Source organism: Drosophila virilis, chromosome 4, assembly GCF_030788295.1.
Source record: "Drosophila virilis strain 15010-1051.87 chromosome 4, Dvir_AGI_RSII-ME, whole genome shotgun sequence".
Lineage (NCBI taxonomy): Eukaryota > Metazoa > Arthropoda > Insecta > Diptera > Drosophilidae > Drosophila > Drosophila virilis.
In genome coordinates, this window is record NC_091546.1 from 10,966,206 (window position 1) to 10,981,775 (window position 15,570).

Below are 15,570 nucleotides of genomic sequence, written 5' to 3' on the forward strand. Positions count from 1 at the left end.
GACTATTGACTTACTTCAAGGATTTTGTAGACAAAATACATTTGGAAAACACAAAAACATTGAACTCAACATTCGCTTGGGAAAATTATGCGTCGAATTTGTTAAAGTAAACAAGATGACGAAAATAAGAACAACAACAGCAATCGCAACAGCAACAACAACAACAAAGCCCAGAGAATACGTCAACGAAAGACGGTAAAAACAATCAACAAGCGATTCCACGTGCAATTCAATTGTAATTAAGCTGAAATATCTCTTCGCCGCGCGATAAATCTAACAATCTGCGCTTATTATGTAGGCAGCGGCAGCGGCAGCCTATGCAAAATGCCAACACGTTCCCTCTTGAGACCCAATGATCATTACATCGATATGCAAATGATTGCCAAATTGTCGTCGTCGCCATCTCCGCTGCCCCGCTAACCCTCTGCCTCTGACACTGCTGCTGGCCTCTGCTGCTGCTGCTGCTGCTACTGTCAGCCCTAGCCCTTTGCTGTGGGCCCAGAAAGCGGGTCACGTTGGCTTGCAGAGCGTGGCAGCGACGGCGGCACCCTAAAAAGCTAGAGGAACAATAAAGCCCCAGCCGCAGCTGGCATACTCTATCCTAATCTATATATACGTATAACTGTTTAACCTGACTGACTGACTGACTGATTGCCTGACATTCCACTCTCGACAGTGGAATATTGGTGGAAATAATTGTAGGAAACTTCGATTCGATCGATTCGATCAACCTCCGATTTATTTACAAATATCAATTATATTGAAGAGCATTCAGCTTGTTTCACACTTTTTCCACTTGGGTGAAATTGGCAAATCCATATAGGCTGATTGCAAATTACTTCGCAAAGCTGATGTACCCTTGAATTGAGGGCAACACGAGCCGAGAGTTGGCCAATAGCTGGCAAAGATTCTGAATCTGGCTTATCGCAGACACCAAACGACAAAATCAGCGACTTATTCGCGACTCTTATTGTCAACGAATTGAATGCCAAAATTTGTGTTGTTGTCGTTGCAATTCTTTTTTTTGTTTTTTCTTTCATTTTTGCACTTTTCGATATCGATTACATCGATTGCCCACGGTTCAAGTACATTCGATTTGTTTTGTTTCGGCTTGTATTGTTGGTTTTTCATTTTGGCAATTAAACTTCAAGAATTGTGTAAGCGACACAGGCATTAAAAGTGTCGCAGTGTGTCGCAACAACAACAGCAGCAACAACAACAACAACAACAGCAACAACAACAACAGCAACTCATCAGTGAGCAGCAGCAGCAACAATTGCTGGCCCATAAACTCTTGTCGCTTTGCATAATTACGACTTTGTGCGCTTAATAAATAAGAAAAGTGCAGACCTACAGTTTTCCGACACGCCGCTCTCCGCCCTCTACCTCTCTCTCTCTCTCTCTCTCTGTCTCTCTCTCTCTCTCTCGCCCAGCGCAGTCCCCACCCAATTTGAAACCGACGCGGGCGTTGCTCTAACAAGCATAAAAACGCGCTGAAATGAGCCTCGTCTAACGGCAACAGCAACAGCTAACGGCAGCAGCAGCAACAACAACAACAAAACAGCAGCAACATTTGCATATGTGTGTGCGTGTGTGGGTGTTTTCTGCAGCCATTGTTGTTGCTGTTGTTGCTGTTGTTGTCGCCGATGAATCACGCGTGATATTTGCGTTACAGTTGCTGCAACGGCGCACTGAACTTCTGTCTCTTTTATCTATACTCTAGCTTTGGGCCATATACTTCTTTCCGTCCAGCTGGTAACTCCTTAAGGTCTCTCGTGACGGTTCAAGCTTAAAGCGCGAAAGTACTACGAACCAAACCTCAAACCGAAGCAGAGCAACAATCGAACCTTATTTTATTTAAAAAAGAAAATGCTGATGAATAAAAATATGAGTAGAATAGATTTAATTTATGCAACATTCAATTGTTGATAAATAAGTATAAAGTATGTGGTGAACCTTGATTTGAACTTAAGTCTGGGTTCATAGAAAAAAATGTTCAATTCCTATAATTAAACCTAATATAAATATCATAATTATTATAAATTTAAATAGTTTATATATTAAGTTTGTGCTCAAAGAATGTTTTTCGTTCTAATTTGATGAGGTGACAATTTTGGCAGGGTATGCATACGTCGGTGCCAGCCAGATTGTCTATTTTATTTATTTGCCTGCCTGGCTCGCCTGGCTCTCCAAGTGGACTTTGCGCCAGGCAGGCAGCGTAGTTGACATTTTCATTATGCGACTTGTGGCTGGGGGCCAAGTGTCGGTCGCCATTGCCACCGGCGGCGACAACAACAGCAACAACAGCAACAACAGCAACAACAACAACAATAACAACCTCTAACAGCGGGGCGTGGCCTGGCACTCAGTCAACTGATTTTCAAATGCGTTGACAGTTTTGGCTGTCAATCGTTTTGTGTATCTGAAGTCAGTTCCACTGTAGGTGTTACAACTGCTGTACAACATGTGATTGAGCTGTGAACTGGAACGAGCCAGTGACTGCATAAACAATTACGGATCATTCCCTTCAACTCTAGCCCAGCCCATTAATGTTGACTATGCATCCAACTCTTTAAATTGTATCGAAACGTCTTCTTATGCTCACGTTCCATATAGAATATAATTTCATTTAAACTATGTATGAACACGTCCATCTCAGAGACTATAGGAACTAGAGAAATAAAGCATTAAATGTAGCTCCTTCTACTGTCCAAAAAGATTAAATATCAGCGATATTTTAACCTCTTTCTTATTGTTGATTGTATTCGATTAAAATTACATATGTACATTATTATGACAACTCAGTTGGCTTAGATAATGTTTCGCCAAGTCTGGTTGGGTCATCACGGACAAGGACTCGTCCGAGAGATTTCTGTCAAAAAACTTTAGATTCCGTGCATTTTTTTGAAAATAGCTTCTCAGTCTTATTTTGCCACATTTGACTTTTTTATGTCCTGAATGAATGCTTGTAAGGGCAGCTCAGCTCTGGCCTTAAGGTATTTCCTAGTCGAGCACTTCCGACAAATATTAAATCCCAGACAATGGGAATATGAAAGTGGTAGACATATCTATTTCGGAAGTTGGTTATAAATGTTGATTCTCATGTATTACATATTGATATTGTTTGTTATTCAAACAATTATTATTCATATTATTCATAGTTTTGTTGATTACATAAATGATCAGTTATACATTTCGATACTAACTAAACAAATGCTAAAGCTCACAAATTACACACACATGCACCCACAGCTAGGCGCAAAAACATCAAATTTCAATTATCGAAGTGGCAAAAGGAAGCAAACTGAGCAATGGGCGACGACCCCAACGGAGAGCAACAGCAAAAAAGTTAAACAAGTGTCTCAGCAACACGGGCGGGAGAAAATGCAAATGTGGACACCAACAACAACAACAACAACAACAGAAGCAGCAGCAGCAGCAGGCAGCTGCCGCCAGAAAAGTTGTTGAACTATTCGAAAGTGATTTTCACAAGGGCAATTAATGTTTCAATAAACGATATTCTAGCTAAAAGCCCAACAACAGCAGCAGCAACAACAACAACAGCAGCAGCAGTCGAGGGGCATCAACAAATTTGTTGCAACTGTTGCTGTGTTGCCAGCAACATATTGCTGGCTGCTGTTGTTGCTGCTGTTGCGCCTCATGTTGCAGTTGGGAAAAATGTTATTGAAATTGGCTTTTTATGTTAATGAAAACGGCCGCTGAACTGCGAATCTGTATAGCGGCGGGAGGGGGAAGGGGGCTTAAGGAGCTGGACTAAATGTATTTCTCCCCATAGATCGGTTTCGGGTTCGGGTTCGCATTCGGACGCAAACGCGGCGTTAATTGCTGCCATTTGCAATCGTATTTATGGCTCACGCCTCGCTCACGTTTTGGCCATCAACAGCAACTGCAACTGCAACATCAGCAACATCAGCAACATCAGCAACAACAACAACAGCAACAACAACAAAGCATTCGCAGTGCGTACAAATGTTTAGCTAATTGCCAATTTTATTGGCCAGCTAATTTGTGGGCGGCAGCCATCTGACAGTCCACAGTCCAGAGTCGACTCCACTCGAATAGCTGCATCTGCAACATTGATTTGCCACCAAATGCGCTCCTTGCCTCCATGTTGTACTATGGGGGCAGTTGGTCTTTGATTCTATGAAATCGTAAAACGAGCTCTACCCATGAATGGGATCGCATTTCAGTTCAAATCCAAAATGAACCAAGAGAATTTTATTAATTATGTTGTAGTTTTCTTGGCGATGCTCAATTCGGCTTTTAATGAGAGTTGATCGATTTTGGGTCCATCAAATATAGGTTATTATAATCTAAATAAAAAATGTATACTTAATATGAATAAGTATCATTGACTACGCCAAAAATTAGTAAAGGTTGCGTGGTTTTAAAAAACGATAAAATCTTTAAAAACTGATATAGAATCCTAGCAGATGGAGATAACCCACATTGAGCTCTCTTTGCTGATCTGCCCAAGAGCTGATCAATTTCTTAACTTAAATTCAATTATTTGACGTCTAATCAAGCGCGATATTCCGCATAAAGCAGACATGTTTCGCGTTACGATCAACTCGTAGTCTGGGGCATAAATCACATTCCACATGTTGCACAGCGGCAGAAGGTCAATTAAGTTGTCTGTGGCTTTGATCGGGCGACCCCCGCTGCAGCAGATCCAGCGACCGACTGGAGCAATCAGGTTGACCTATGGAAGCTGCTGCCAAGGCTATACGGCTGCCAAGCTGAATGAAGCCCCAGCGATCTATGACCGCGCATTCATGTGGCCCAGGCCAGAGCCTTGGTTAGTTGGCGGTTCTCTCTATAATTTGGTCGCATACCAAAAACGCCAAATGCAAATCTGCAAGTCTGGAGCCCTTTTATAGTTTTCGGACAGCTAACACTTTGTATAGGAGAAGGGAGAACAGGGATGGGTTGGTGAGGCGTTTGGTAATCGCAAAAAGACAGCCGCAACTAGCACTTAACTTGGCTTTGATTTGAAGTTCGTGTACCTATGCGAATGCTGTGGCAAAGCTCTAACACCTTGCCAAGATGGCACAGAGTAACAGAGATGCAGCTAAATAGAGAGAGAGAGAGAATGATAGAGGGAGGGAGTGAGATAGAGCATCTGCTGTTTGAGTGAGTGATTACCGTTGTTGAGGCTCTGGGGCTCAAGTGGAAGTCGGTCGCAACAGGTTACCCATGGGAAAACCTGCCCAGGCAGACCAATTACCCGGACCAGGTTTGCTGCCGCCGCCTCCACTTGCCTCGCTGCTGCTTTTGATTTTAAAATTTGAACTTGGGGCTAAAGGTAAAAATTGTTTGCCAAGTAATTGGCACATAACGAGGCTGCGAATTGTGTTTGCCGCGCGGATCGCTCAAATGCCAGCGGCCACAGAGAGTTGGCCTGGCCCCAAATGGAATTGTGTACAAGTGTGTGTGTGTGTGTGTGTGTGTGAGTTGGGGCCAAGTGCGTTAGAACGGCGAACCAACGCCCCAGCTACAGTTGCAGAGTGGTCCGAAAAGTCGTGCAAATGCCAGCAACAGCGGCAACAATTGCAACAACTGCAACAACAGCAACAAATCAAGCGTCAGGTGCATTTCCATCAGCGATAATTCCCTGCTTTTGTTGCTGTTCGGTTGCATCGATTGCGGAAAGCTTGCAACAGCCGTGTAGCTATCGCAGCGCGCTGATCAGCGGCCAAGTTGGTGCAACAATTGTCTTTGGCTGCAACTGCAACTGCAACTGAGGCATATTATTTGCACTTTATTATCACGTTAGTAAAATGAGCAAAACGTGCAGCAATCGTCTGGAGCGAGGAGTGGACCAATGCGCCCACCCACCCAACAACAACAGCAAAAGCAAAAGCCCGTTTTTGTTGGCCACATGTTGGCGGCTGCTTGTGGCACCCAGGCAGCGAGGCAGGCAGGCGGCCAGGCTGGTGGCAACCAGGCGGGGCTAAGGGGGAGATCGCTTGTTCCACCAACTGGCCGGCTGCTTGGCCAGTGGCTGGCTGCACCTTTGACCTTTGCCTTTGTCTTTGCCAAATTTAAAGTCTAATTTCATATTTTTTAATGGAATGCCATCAATGAGCGTGGTAGCCATCCGGTTAAAGGGGCAGCGGGGCAGCGTTGGGCAGGGGCATGCTTCCTAATGGCCAAACATTATATTTTTATGTAATGGATTTTTTCGTTTGTTTTCCACGTAATATCTGGCATTTTTTCACGGCTTTTGCTCAGGCTTGGATGGATGCACTCAACGGTTGTCCAAATGTTAATGGGACTTAAGTTAATTTTTGAACTCGCAATACTTATTTTGTTGGGTTTTTATAGAAAGATATTTGTATGAATCAAGCAAAGGAATAAATTGCAAAGCTTAAGTTCTGGGCGCATTGGAAGACTGCATTAAATAATTTATTAATTTTATTTAATAGATAAAATAATGTTAAGTCCATAAACTAGCCTGGGATTAAATGTTGAATCTCTATGCATGTACCTCTTGCTTCTTTGATAACTGCAATTCTTTTCCTTCGTATTCCGTATCGAGAGCGAATCCTTCTTGTTTTCATAAGTCAGCTGTTTGAGCCATGCTCCCAGTTTTTAGCCTCATTTTTTAATCCTCTGTCTCTTTCACTCCCCCCTCATCCTACGAATGCTGCTCAGCTGTTGCATTCCACACACTCTCACATTTCTTTCTCTCTCTTTCCCTCTGTCTCTTTCTCTCAGAATGCTGTTCACATTTTTGCCATAGCAACCGTTTCTATCAATCATTATATTTGTCCCTGAAATCAAACGCAAAAAGCATCCTGTGGCACAGGCGAACAGAAATGAGCCGCAAGTGACACATGTGGTGGCAACATTCCAAAGCGTGGCAACAACAAAAAAAATTTGCAACTGAGCAAAAACAAAAACGTACAGGATACAGAAAGAGAAATGCCTGGCACAGGGAGAGAGCGAGCAGGAGAATCTGGGAAACAAGGTCAGGATATGCGCCAGTTGTGCCAGTTACAAATTTGGCACGAGCAACGGCTGCGAAGTCCTTGAGCCAAAAACGTGGCAAGTTATGGCAAGGACGCAGGCCGGTTAATGGATACACACAGAGAGCACATGACATAAGGGTAGAGAGAGAATGTACGAGAGAAAACCAGAGAGAGAGAGAGAGAGAAGGGGTGTGCTGCTGCTGCTGCTGTCATGGCAACAGCTGAAACGTAGTCTCGCGTTCTGCTTTTGCTGTTCGCCTGGTTGACGAAGGCGCCAAAATTCAACATTTTTCGTTGTGTGCGTGCGACGCGGCGTCGCCGTCAGCGACAGATAGAGAGAGAGGGAGAGCAGCAGCCACAGGACTCGCGTGACTCGTGCTTCGTCCTATTGAGTGGTGGATTTTGCGGAGTTGGGCTCACTTGAGCCAATCCTCCGCCGCCTCTGCTCCTCTTGCCGCGGCTGCTGCTACTTCTGGATAATCCCATTTTCCATAGTTTGTTGTTTTTGCCTCAAAGCAAGTTTTGGGGATTTAATATATCTATAGAGAGATATAAATGTATATACACTGTGTATGTGAAATGTGCGCACATTGAGAGAGATTGGCTCAAGTGCGCGACATGGCGTAGATTTTACTTCTCAAATGTATTGGGCGCGCAGCGGCAATAGCAGCAGCCATTGCGCTAGTGTGTGTGTGTGTGTGTGTGTGTGTGCTGAATGCTGGGGATGTTAGTCACAGCACAACACATACATACACGCACACTCGCGAGCACACACTCGCACACAACGAGCTCTGGTCACACATTATCACAGCGACACGCATTTTAGGCGAACAGGCAACCAAAGCGCCGCGCACCGTCACGCGTACTAAGCCGGGCAGAGATTTCAGCAGCAGAGAGCAAGCGGCTGTGGGTGGTGTTTTGTGGTGCAGCTTCCCCACTCTGCGCAGCAGCACGCCCACAGTTCACGCACACAGCGGAGCGACAAACTTGCGGTTCGCGTTGAGAGGCAAACAGAGGCGCAGAGCAGAGCAGGCAGCAGCTCCGGGAATTCCGCCTAGATGCTTTTCAGCTGCTCTCCCTCTCCCTTTTGTCAGCGCTCTGCACTCAAAGGCTACCATTTTTAAATTGTTGCCCTGCTCTTTATCAGAATTTTCTAAGCACAACTGTTGCGCCGCCTCCCGCCTCCTGCCATCCGCCACCCGCCTGGTGCTGCTCCAGCATTGGCATGCTCCTCTGACGTTGAAGCCCACGTCACGTTTGTTGCTTTTTCCACTGGCATCGATTTTCACACGCCTCTCTTGGGAAATGATAAGAATGCCAAAAGTTTCAGGCAAACATAAAGCGTGTGTAGCTGGATGCCTGCGTATCCCAGATGCCTCGCACACATACACACGCTCCCGCATCCCAGTTATATGAGCAGCGGGGGTGAAGGGTTGCGGCAGGCTGACGGAGGTGCCACCCGCTCTTGTGGGTACACACTAAAGTCGATCGATAGAAATTTCTTTATACATTTTTGATAAGAATGCGTACAACTGACGTAAGAGACGCGTGCCGGCGTGTATGTGTGCATGTGTGTGTGTGTGTGTGTGTGTGTGTGTGTGTGTGTGTGTGTGTGTGTGTGTGTGTGTTTGTTGATAAATATTGACAGCTGAGTCAACTACGCGCTATCAGTTGCAGTAGGCGGCATTGAGTGACCACTTTAGATTTGTCAAGTGCCTTTAATTGTTTTCACTTCATGTAATAGCTGTTAATATTAGTTTAATTTGTTAACTTTACTCAAAAGTTAAGTTGTTGATATTGTTATTTATAATTTACAAAAAAAAATAAATAATAATATATCGTAAATAATTTCCCTATTATAAATCATATCAGACTTATCTGTGACATATCCTAAAATGTTTTCCCTAACAACTTTACCGACTTTTAACTATCTTTAAGTACTTGAATCACTGCAATTTGTTGAAAAACACAGCTGCTTGTTAGTTATTTTTATTGTTGTAGATTTTCGTCAGAAATTTGTGTGCGACTTGAAGGGCTTGAAGCGTTTTGATTTGCGCTTTTCAAAGTCATTAAAGCGAATTAAACGGACGAATGCAAAACGAACTCAAATGGCAAATTATTATTCACTGTCAGGCAGCAAAACGCGAATGCAAATGCGAATTTTCAAGCGCAAGCCAAACAATTGCCGCAACAAAAAATATTATTGCCAAATGCGACGCCCCCACTACCCGCAACCCAACGCCCCACAGTCGAATCGATGGGGTCGCTGATAAGACGATGCTGGCACAGGCACAGTCGACCCATTGCATGGCAATACGAATATCGGAGGCCCCCAAAAGTGAGACCCAATTGAACAGACGACGATCAGCCGAGAGTTGGTTCAGCTTGGCGTAGCTGGCAAGAGGCAGGCGGCATTCAAGGCGAGTAGCTTCAGGTCCTAACTGCCGTCAATTGTTGACTTTAATTTGTTTTATTGGCGCAGACTCTGAACGATGCAGATAACGCTAACTAAGCGGGTCAGGGCCCGACTGCCAGCCTGCCTGGCTGTCTGCCACTGGCCACAGATCAGCAGCCGCCTCCATTGTCTCTTGGACTAGAGCCGTAGTGCGAACTGGGCATGAGTGGAAGGGGGAGCTGTCAAGAGTTCACACATGTTATGGGCACACACGTCGTATACGCAACCTGAACTAAACTGATTTCCATGACAATTGACGCAGCAACAAGTAGCTAAATATTCAATTTGTATACCACTTATTTTATTTTATTTATTTGTATTTTTTTTATATTTTTAATACCTTTAGGAAGTCTGGGCTGCAGCTCCCAGCTCCACAAAAACTATGACAGACAAAAGCCCAAAAGTCAGAGAGTGTATTTACAATAACAAAAGGCGCATTTCGTGGCGAGTTTTTCCATTGCTCGCACTACAATAGACAGGTCGCTGGCTAATCAGAATTGTAAGTAGTGCTCGGGCTCTTCGTATTCCACTTATCTTTATGTAAATTACCTGCCATAACAATTTCAACTGACTCCTCGGCTCTGGCTCGGACCCAGCCACTGTCTACGGTTACAATTCGGGAAGTCAGCGTAGAAAATGCGAATAAAAAATACATTTAAGTGTGCATATAAATACGAGCACAAAGCACAAATTATTGTCGAAATGTTTAATGACAAACTGTTGATGCCATGTCACGAACTTTTCTCCAACTCTCCCGGTGCAGGAGCTGCGTCTCATGGCAGCCGGTTCACGAGTTTGTAACGGATTTGCGCTCACTGGCAGACAGTCGACAGTGTGTATACAGTATCAGGTTCATGGCGCGACTATAGATTGTAGACTCCATTGTGACTGGAGACAACGTCTGCGTGATGAGCAATGGGAAGGCATCAGCGGATTGTCTTCATGAAATATATTTAGGAAAGTGCAACAGGCAAGATAAATTGCGACTTTCAACTTTGATTGAAATCGGTTATTCAACTATGTCTTTCAAATTGAATTCAATGGAGCTACTGGGCGATAGAACACATCAGACACAACTAATTGCCGAACATATTCTTTCCACTCTCAAGTACAACTTACACCTGTTAGAAAGCATGTAAAATAATTGCTGTTTGCGCGCCAGAGACGTTTCCCCCTTTGAACAGTATTTTCAAATAAGGAATATTTGAAGCCTACTATTTAGTAACTTAGTTACTTGAAATGGTATATAAGAAAAGTCTTTGCTTAAAAGTTAACGTAGAAGCCGACGGAAGGACATGGCGACAGCAATTCAGCTGTTGCCATTACGTAAAAGAACAATTTTATCTTGTGAAAGGATAACAAATGTTAACTAAACGTTTAACTTTCATTTTACTTTCCATTACTTACGTATTTTTGAACCTACTCCAACTTGAGAGAGACTCACTCTCATTGTCTGAGGAAGCTGGGCAGACAGCTCTGCATTTCCAAGAAATTTGTCTTTTCATTTTATCACACCTGAGGCGACTACGAGATATATATTTACATGCTCTTGATATCGAGTAAAAATAATGTTATATTGATGAGTTCAATGGAACTGGCCCGCAAATGATGGTTCTTAATATTGGGCTAAGGTCGAGCAAGCGCGACACGCTGCAGTCCGATATCGGAGTGGCGTGAGAAGAAAGAGAGAGACGATTTGATTTCATCGGTTTCATCAGCCAAAAACGCAAATTAGCTTTGGGATCGCACATTGCATGCATATGAAGCGGTAGCCGAAAATTGAGAAACAATTATCGATGCGATATGTAAATCGAAAATCGACATGCGGACGAGTATTTTGTCAGAAAAAGTCATTGCGCCTCAAAACTATTGCAATACGAGTACCAGCATCACCCACCGCACCAATTCCCTGGGGAAAACCAAACCTAGCGATGTCGTTGATGGAGTGCATTGCACCGGGCGCTATTTCAGGGCCACCCCATCGTGATGGGCCGCTGTGTACAGTAGTCGCAATAGCGAATAGCATAAGAGAGATCGGATCAGGCGAGAACACCTTGAACTTCCACTGACCGACTGTTTGGGGAGGAGTCGGTTAATTTATGCGCTAAGCACCTAAGTTATTCTAAAAGCCAAAATACAATACTCGAATACTCGCGTAATCAATGCATTCCGCCTGCAGATCACCCAGATCTCAGAACACAGATCTCTGAAGCTATACGAAATGTGTGTCATATATGCATGAGATATTTGGCGCCGACTCTCGAGCATACGAAATGCGGATAAATGCAAACACAATTCTAATGCAAGGCACATCGAAAGGTGCCAGCAAGTCGGCGAAATTCCTTTAATGCGCATCGTTCGGTTCGAATGCGGTTCAATGTTTGACATTGACATGTGCCAAGGCTTGCTGCGGGCTCTCCCAGCCACAAGTTCTTGCCATTAAGACTATCTGCAATCTCTCAATACAATCGATAGTAAAAACAACCAAAACAATTTCCAGCCTTTGCCCAGTACCAAATGGCTAGCATTTAGCGCCATGCGGGCGCAGCATGCAAAATGATCACTTCCATTCCACAGACCCCGTCCAATCCCATTACCAATCCCATTGCCAGTCCCTGTTCCAGCATCTTCCATTAGATGTTTTCGTCGAGGTGTTTTGTTGGCTGGCCAAACATATGCCCACCATGTGTACTGATCTCTGTGCCCGTAGTGACGTCCTGCGTGCCCGCCTGCCACACCAGGCGTTGGCGTAGGTGTGAGGTGTGAGACTAGGTGCTCAGCACTGTTTTCAGAATATACATGTTTTCTGTTTCTAGCAATATATCCAAACTCAAACTGTTCTCATATATGTCCTTATTTCTTAATAAGTTGATCTTCGAATCTCAGTTTGAATCGATTCTTATGTACCTTGTGTAAAACATTAGTGCATTGCCAAATATTATTATTTACTTATCAATATTTATTTATCAAACTTTAAGTCTTCAGTGATCAACCTATTTTTATCGGTATTATCACTAACTTATCCATTTTGAAGTGAAATATACATTTCCATTCCTCTACTCAACTTCATTTTTGTTGGTATAAGCTTATATTTTTATATATTGATATTTAGATTTGCCTCAAAAATATTTTAATGTTCATCAACTAAAAATTGAAATTTTAATAAGTCTTCGGCTAAACCTTTTAAGTGGAGTTACAAAGCAGCTTCAGCCTAAAGTTGGCGCGAAATATATTTACAATTTTAGCATCATCCATTTGAATCGGGAACAATATACAAATTGTGTATAAATAAAATATTAAATCGCCAAAGTAAAATGTAAATTTCACTACAAAATGCTCAATATATGGTACAAACAGTAAATATGAATTTGGGACTTTGTGTAAAACCCTGTCACTGGGTGAAAGCAATTTCACCTCCGTTCTACCTTCGACTTCCCAGGCTGGTTCCCATGGCCGATGGCCGATGGCCGTGCAAAAGTCTGAATTTCCAACAAATGAAAAATAAACAAATTTTAGCGCCTCTACCTTTTTGGCAACGTATGCTGAGATAATTGGGAAAACAAGCACAACGCCGCATGGCAGAGGACGGAGGACTGAGGACGTGGACACATATGAGAGCCCACGTTGAGGGACTCGTCAGAGCACGTACCAAGCGTAGGTGCGATCTCTGGCTGTTGTTGTGCCACATGATAATGTGAATTTCAACGGTAAATTTGCTTTGTGCTTTTCCCGTAGCGCCGGGTCCAGGCGTGTACCATGACCAAGGGATTTCTCAAGGAAAACATTTCACACATTACGCGAAGACCGGCGCTTGGATAGAAAATGAGAACGAAGTGAAAAAACACACGAGTCACAGTTGCATATGTTGGGCTCGTTGGGTTCTGGACGTTTGGTTCGTGCTATCGGATCTTCCCACAGTCGGCGGGCACCAAGCTGTCTGCCGGTTATTCAAAAAATTTCCATGTGGTATTTCCTGACGCGACGCTGACGCTGACGCTGGCGGCGACGTCGACGTCGACGTCTCTCAATATTGGCAACATTATCATAAAGACCGATTTTATAACTGGGTTGGGCAAAGGCGACTTTTTCCCACCGTTACCCATGTGTGAGGAAAATCCTTGCTATTGGTTTTTTGCACAGCCCCTGGGAAAACTGTGACTCGCGCTGTACCTGAGACGGAAACTGACCAGGGCCGGAGACTGAAACCAACACGTGGACAGTAGCCGCAGGGCTGCGATCATTATTAGCCTCGCTCTCCCAACTGTGGTCATCTCGAGTGCACAGGTTGTAAAAGGACACGGCACACCCACCACTACCGGGCCACTGAGCAGCACTTGACTATGCGCCGGCGCAGGCGCAAGCCTTGAGGCTCTCCTGCGGAGCGACAGGTAAGCAGGGCAACAACAACAGGTAAACATTTGCCAATAAAACATACAGCCTGTTGCTTCTGACACGTGTCAAGTGTGCGGGTAGCTACCTGTTGAATTGGCTAGACCTTTGCATAGTGCCAGAGTATCTTAACGAGCTTCCAGTTCAACTTATTGACAGTTTATTGGCATCGTGATAAAGACATTAGCAGACTGGGCTGTTTGGTACTGATAAAAGGGAATCCAGAAGATACTTGGCAAGGCAAATGACACGATTCCTGTTATTTTTATCATGGTAAATTGGATAGAACATTTCCTGAATTGGCTGGATTATAATAAACCATACCCCAGCCAAAGTTTTGAAGTTAGGCAGCCAATAAACCATTTAAAGATATTTTTATTTGATCTCTACTCAAAAATATCATCCACCAAACATAGAAAAATATGTCCAATAGCCTAGGCCCAAGTTATTTACGCTGAGGGCTTAAGTGTTCAGAAAAGGCCTATGCCAACACCAAATAATTTTTAACGATAAGTGTGGCTCAGTACGGTTCAACCATACTTTACAATTCAGTAAACAGAAAAACTAACGCGTTAATTTAGACTTCAAAATCCTTCAATTTTATCTGACGAGTACTTCATCATGTATTTTTCCTTTAGCCAGATGGGCTCAGAACCATAAAAAAAAATTTTGCTAAGACTTAGCCACGTATCAGAGTCATAATGGATGGCTAAGTTAAAAAAGTCAACAAATTCAATTTAGGAATTAACATTTGCTGTTCGCGTGCCAAACCCAAATCCTTTTGCGGGATCCGATTCAAATGCGTTAACACCGACGTCTTGTGGATCAATGGGTGGCGCTGGATTGCGGAATTGCTCGGCCGAGATGCGGGTTAGAAGTATGCCAACGCCCTCAATCAAGGAGAGCAAGATGCCGCCAATGATGGCGCTGCCTGCCATTGAAGCCAGGCCATTACGTGCCGCCAGAATGCCACCTGTGGCAGCTCCACTGATAATGGAGTTCCACGGGTCCTCCTTCTTTCGAAAGTGCACCAGGGTGCAGTCAATTGTACTGAACATGCCACCCCAGGCAGCAAAGTTGCCGGCTATCACTGGCGACCGCGCCTTCACAGCCATCATGCTGCCCATAAGGCGGCGACTCAGGCCCTGTGGCGCATTTCTGAAGCCCTTAAGCGCCTGAAAGATGCCGCCGCCAATCGAGCCCATAGCAAAGGCGCCGCCAGAGTCATCCACAATACGATACGGACAAGGTTCACGGGAATATTCCTCCATATTCTGTTTGCCTAAACTGGTTTTGGTTGTTCGATCAATGTACTGTCTAAAGCGAAATTGAATTTATACGAATTTTCAATTGTTTTGTGTTTTAAATGATTTTGATGGATTTCAAAGCTACACGTGCATGTAAATTAATATGATAAATACTAAATGAGAGAAAACTCGTGGCCTGCCTAGCAGTGCCCATATAAACGAGAAATTAAACAATTAAGAGGGATACAAAATTTATTCTTATTAGTTTCATAAAACAATAATATACTAAGAAACATAGTTTAGAAATAAAGAGGAATAAAATTGTTCTGTGAATTATTTTCAGAGAAATATATGGTTCGGCTAGTTTTCTTTTTGGGCAACTGGTTTGGTTTGGGTGTCAATATAAGATAGAAAATTAGTTGAAAATCTCAGCTTGAAGCGTTTCGATTCGATCCTGGCTTTCAACCTTTCAACTTGTATGCAA

The 15,570-nt window shown here is 43.8% G+C and overlaps 1 protein-coding gene across 1 annotated transcript; it reads right to left on the reverse strand.

The window, feature by feature from the left end:
* Positions 1-14,194: 14,194 nt before the first annotated feature.
* Positions 14,195-15,256, reverse strand: Tim17b2 (Translocase inner membrane 17). Its single transcript, XM_002052128.4, has one exon. It carries the CDS (start codon positions 15,108-15,110, stop codon positions 14,577-14,579), a length of 534 nt encoding a protein of 177 aa, XP_002052164.1. The 5' UTR covers positions 15,111-15,256; the 3' UTR covers positions 14,195-14,576.
* Between the last annotated feature and the right edge of the window lie 314 nt (positions 15,257-15,570).

Bases quoted from the DNA above. Each gene is read 5' to 3' on its own strand.
- Tim17b2 (XM_002052128.4), bottom strand. From the start codon at position 15,110: ATGGAGGAATATTCCCGTGAACCTTGTCCGTATCGTATTGTGGATGAC.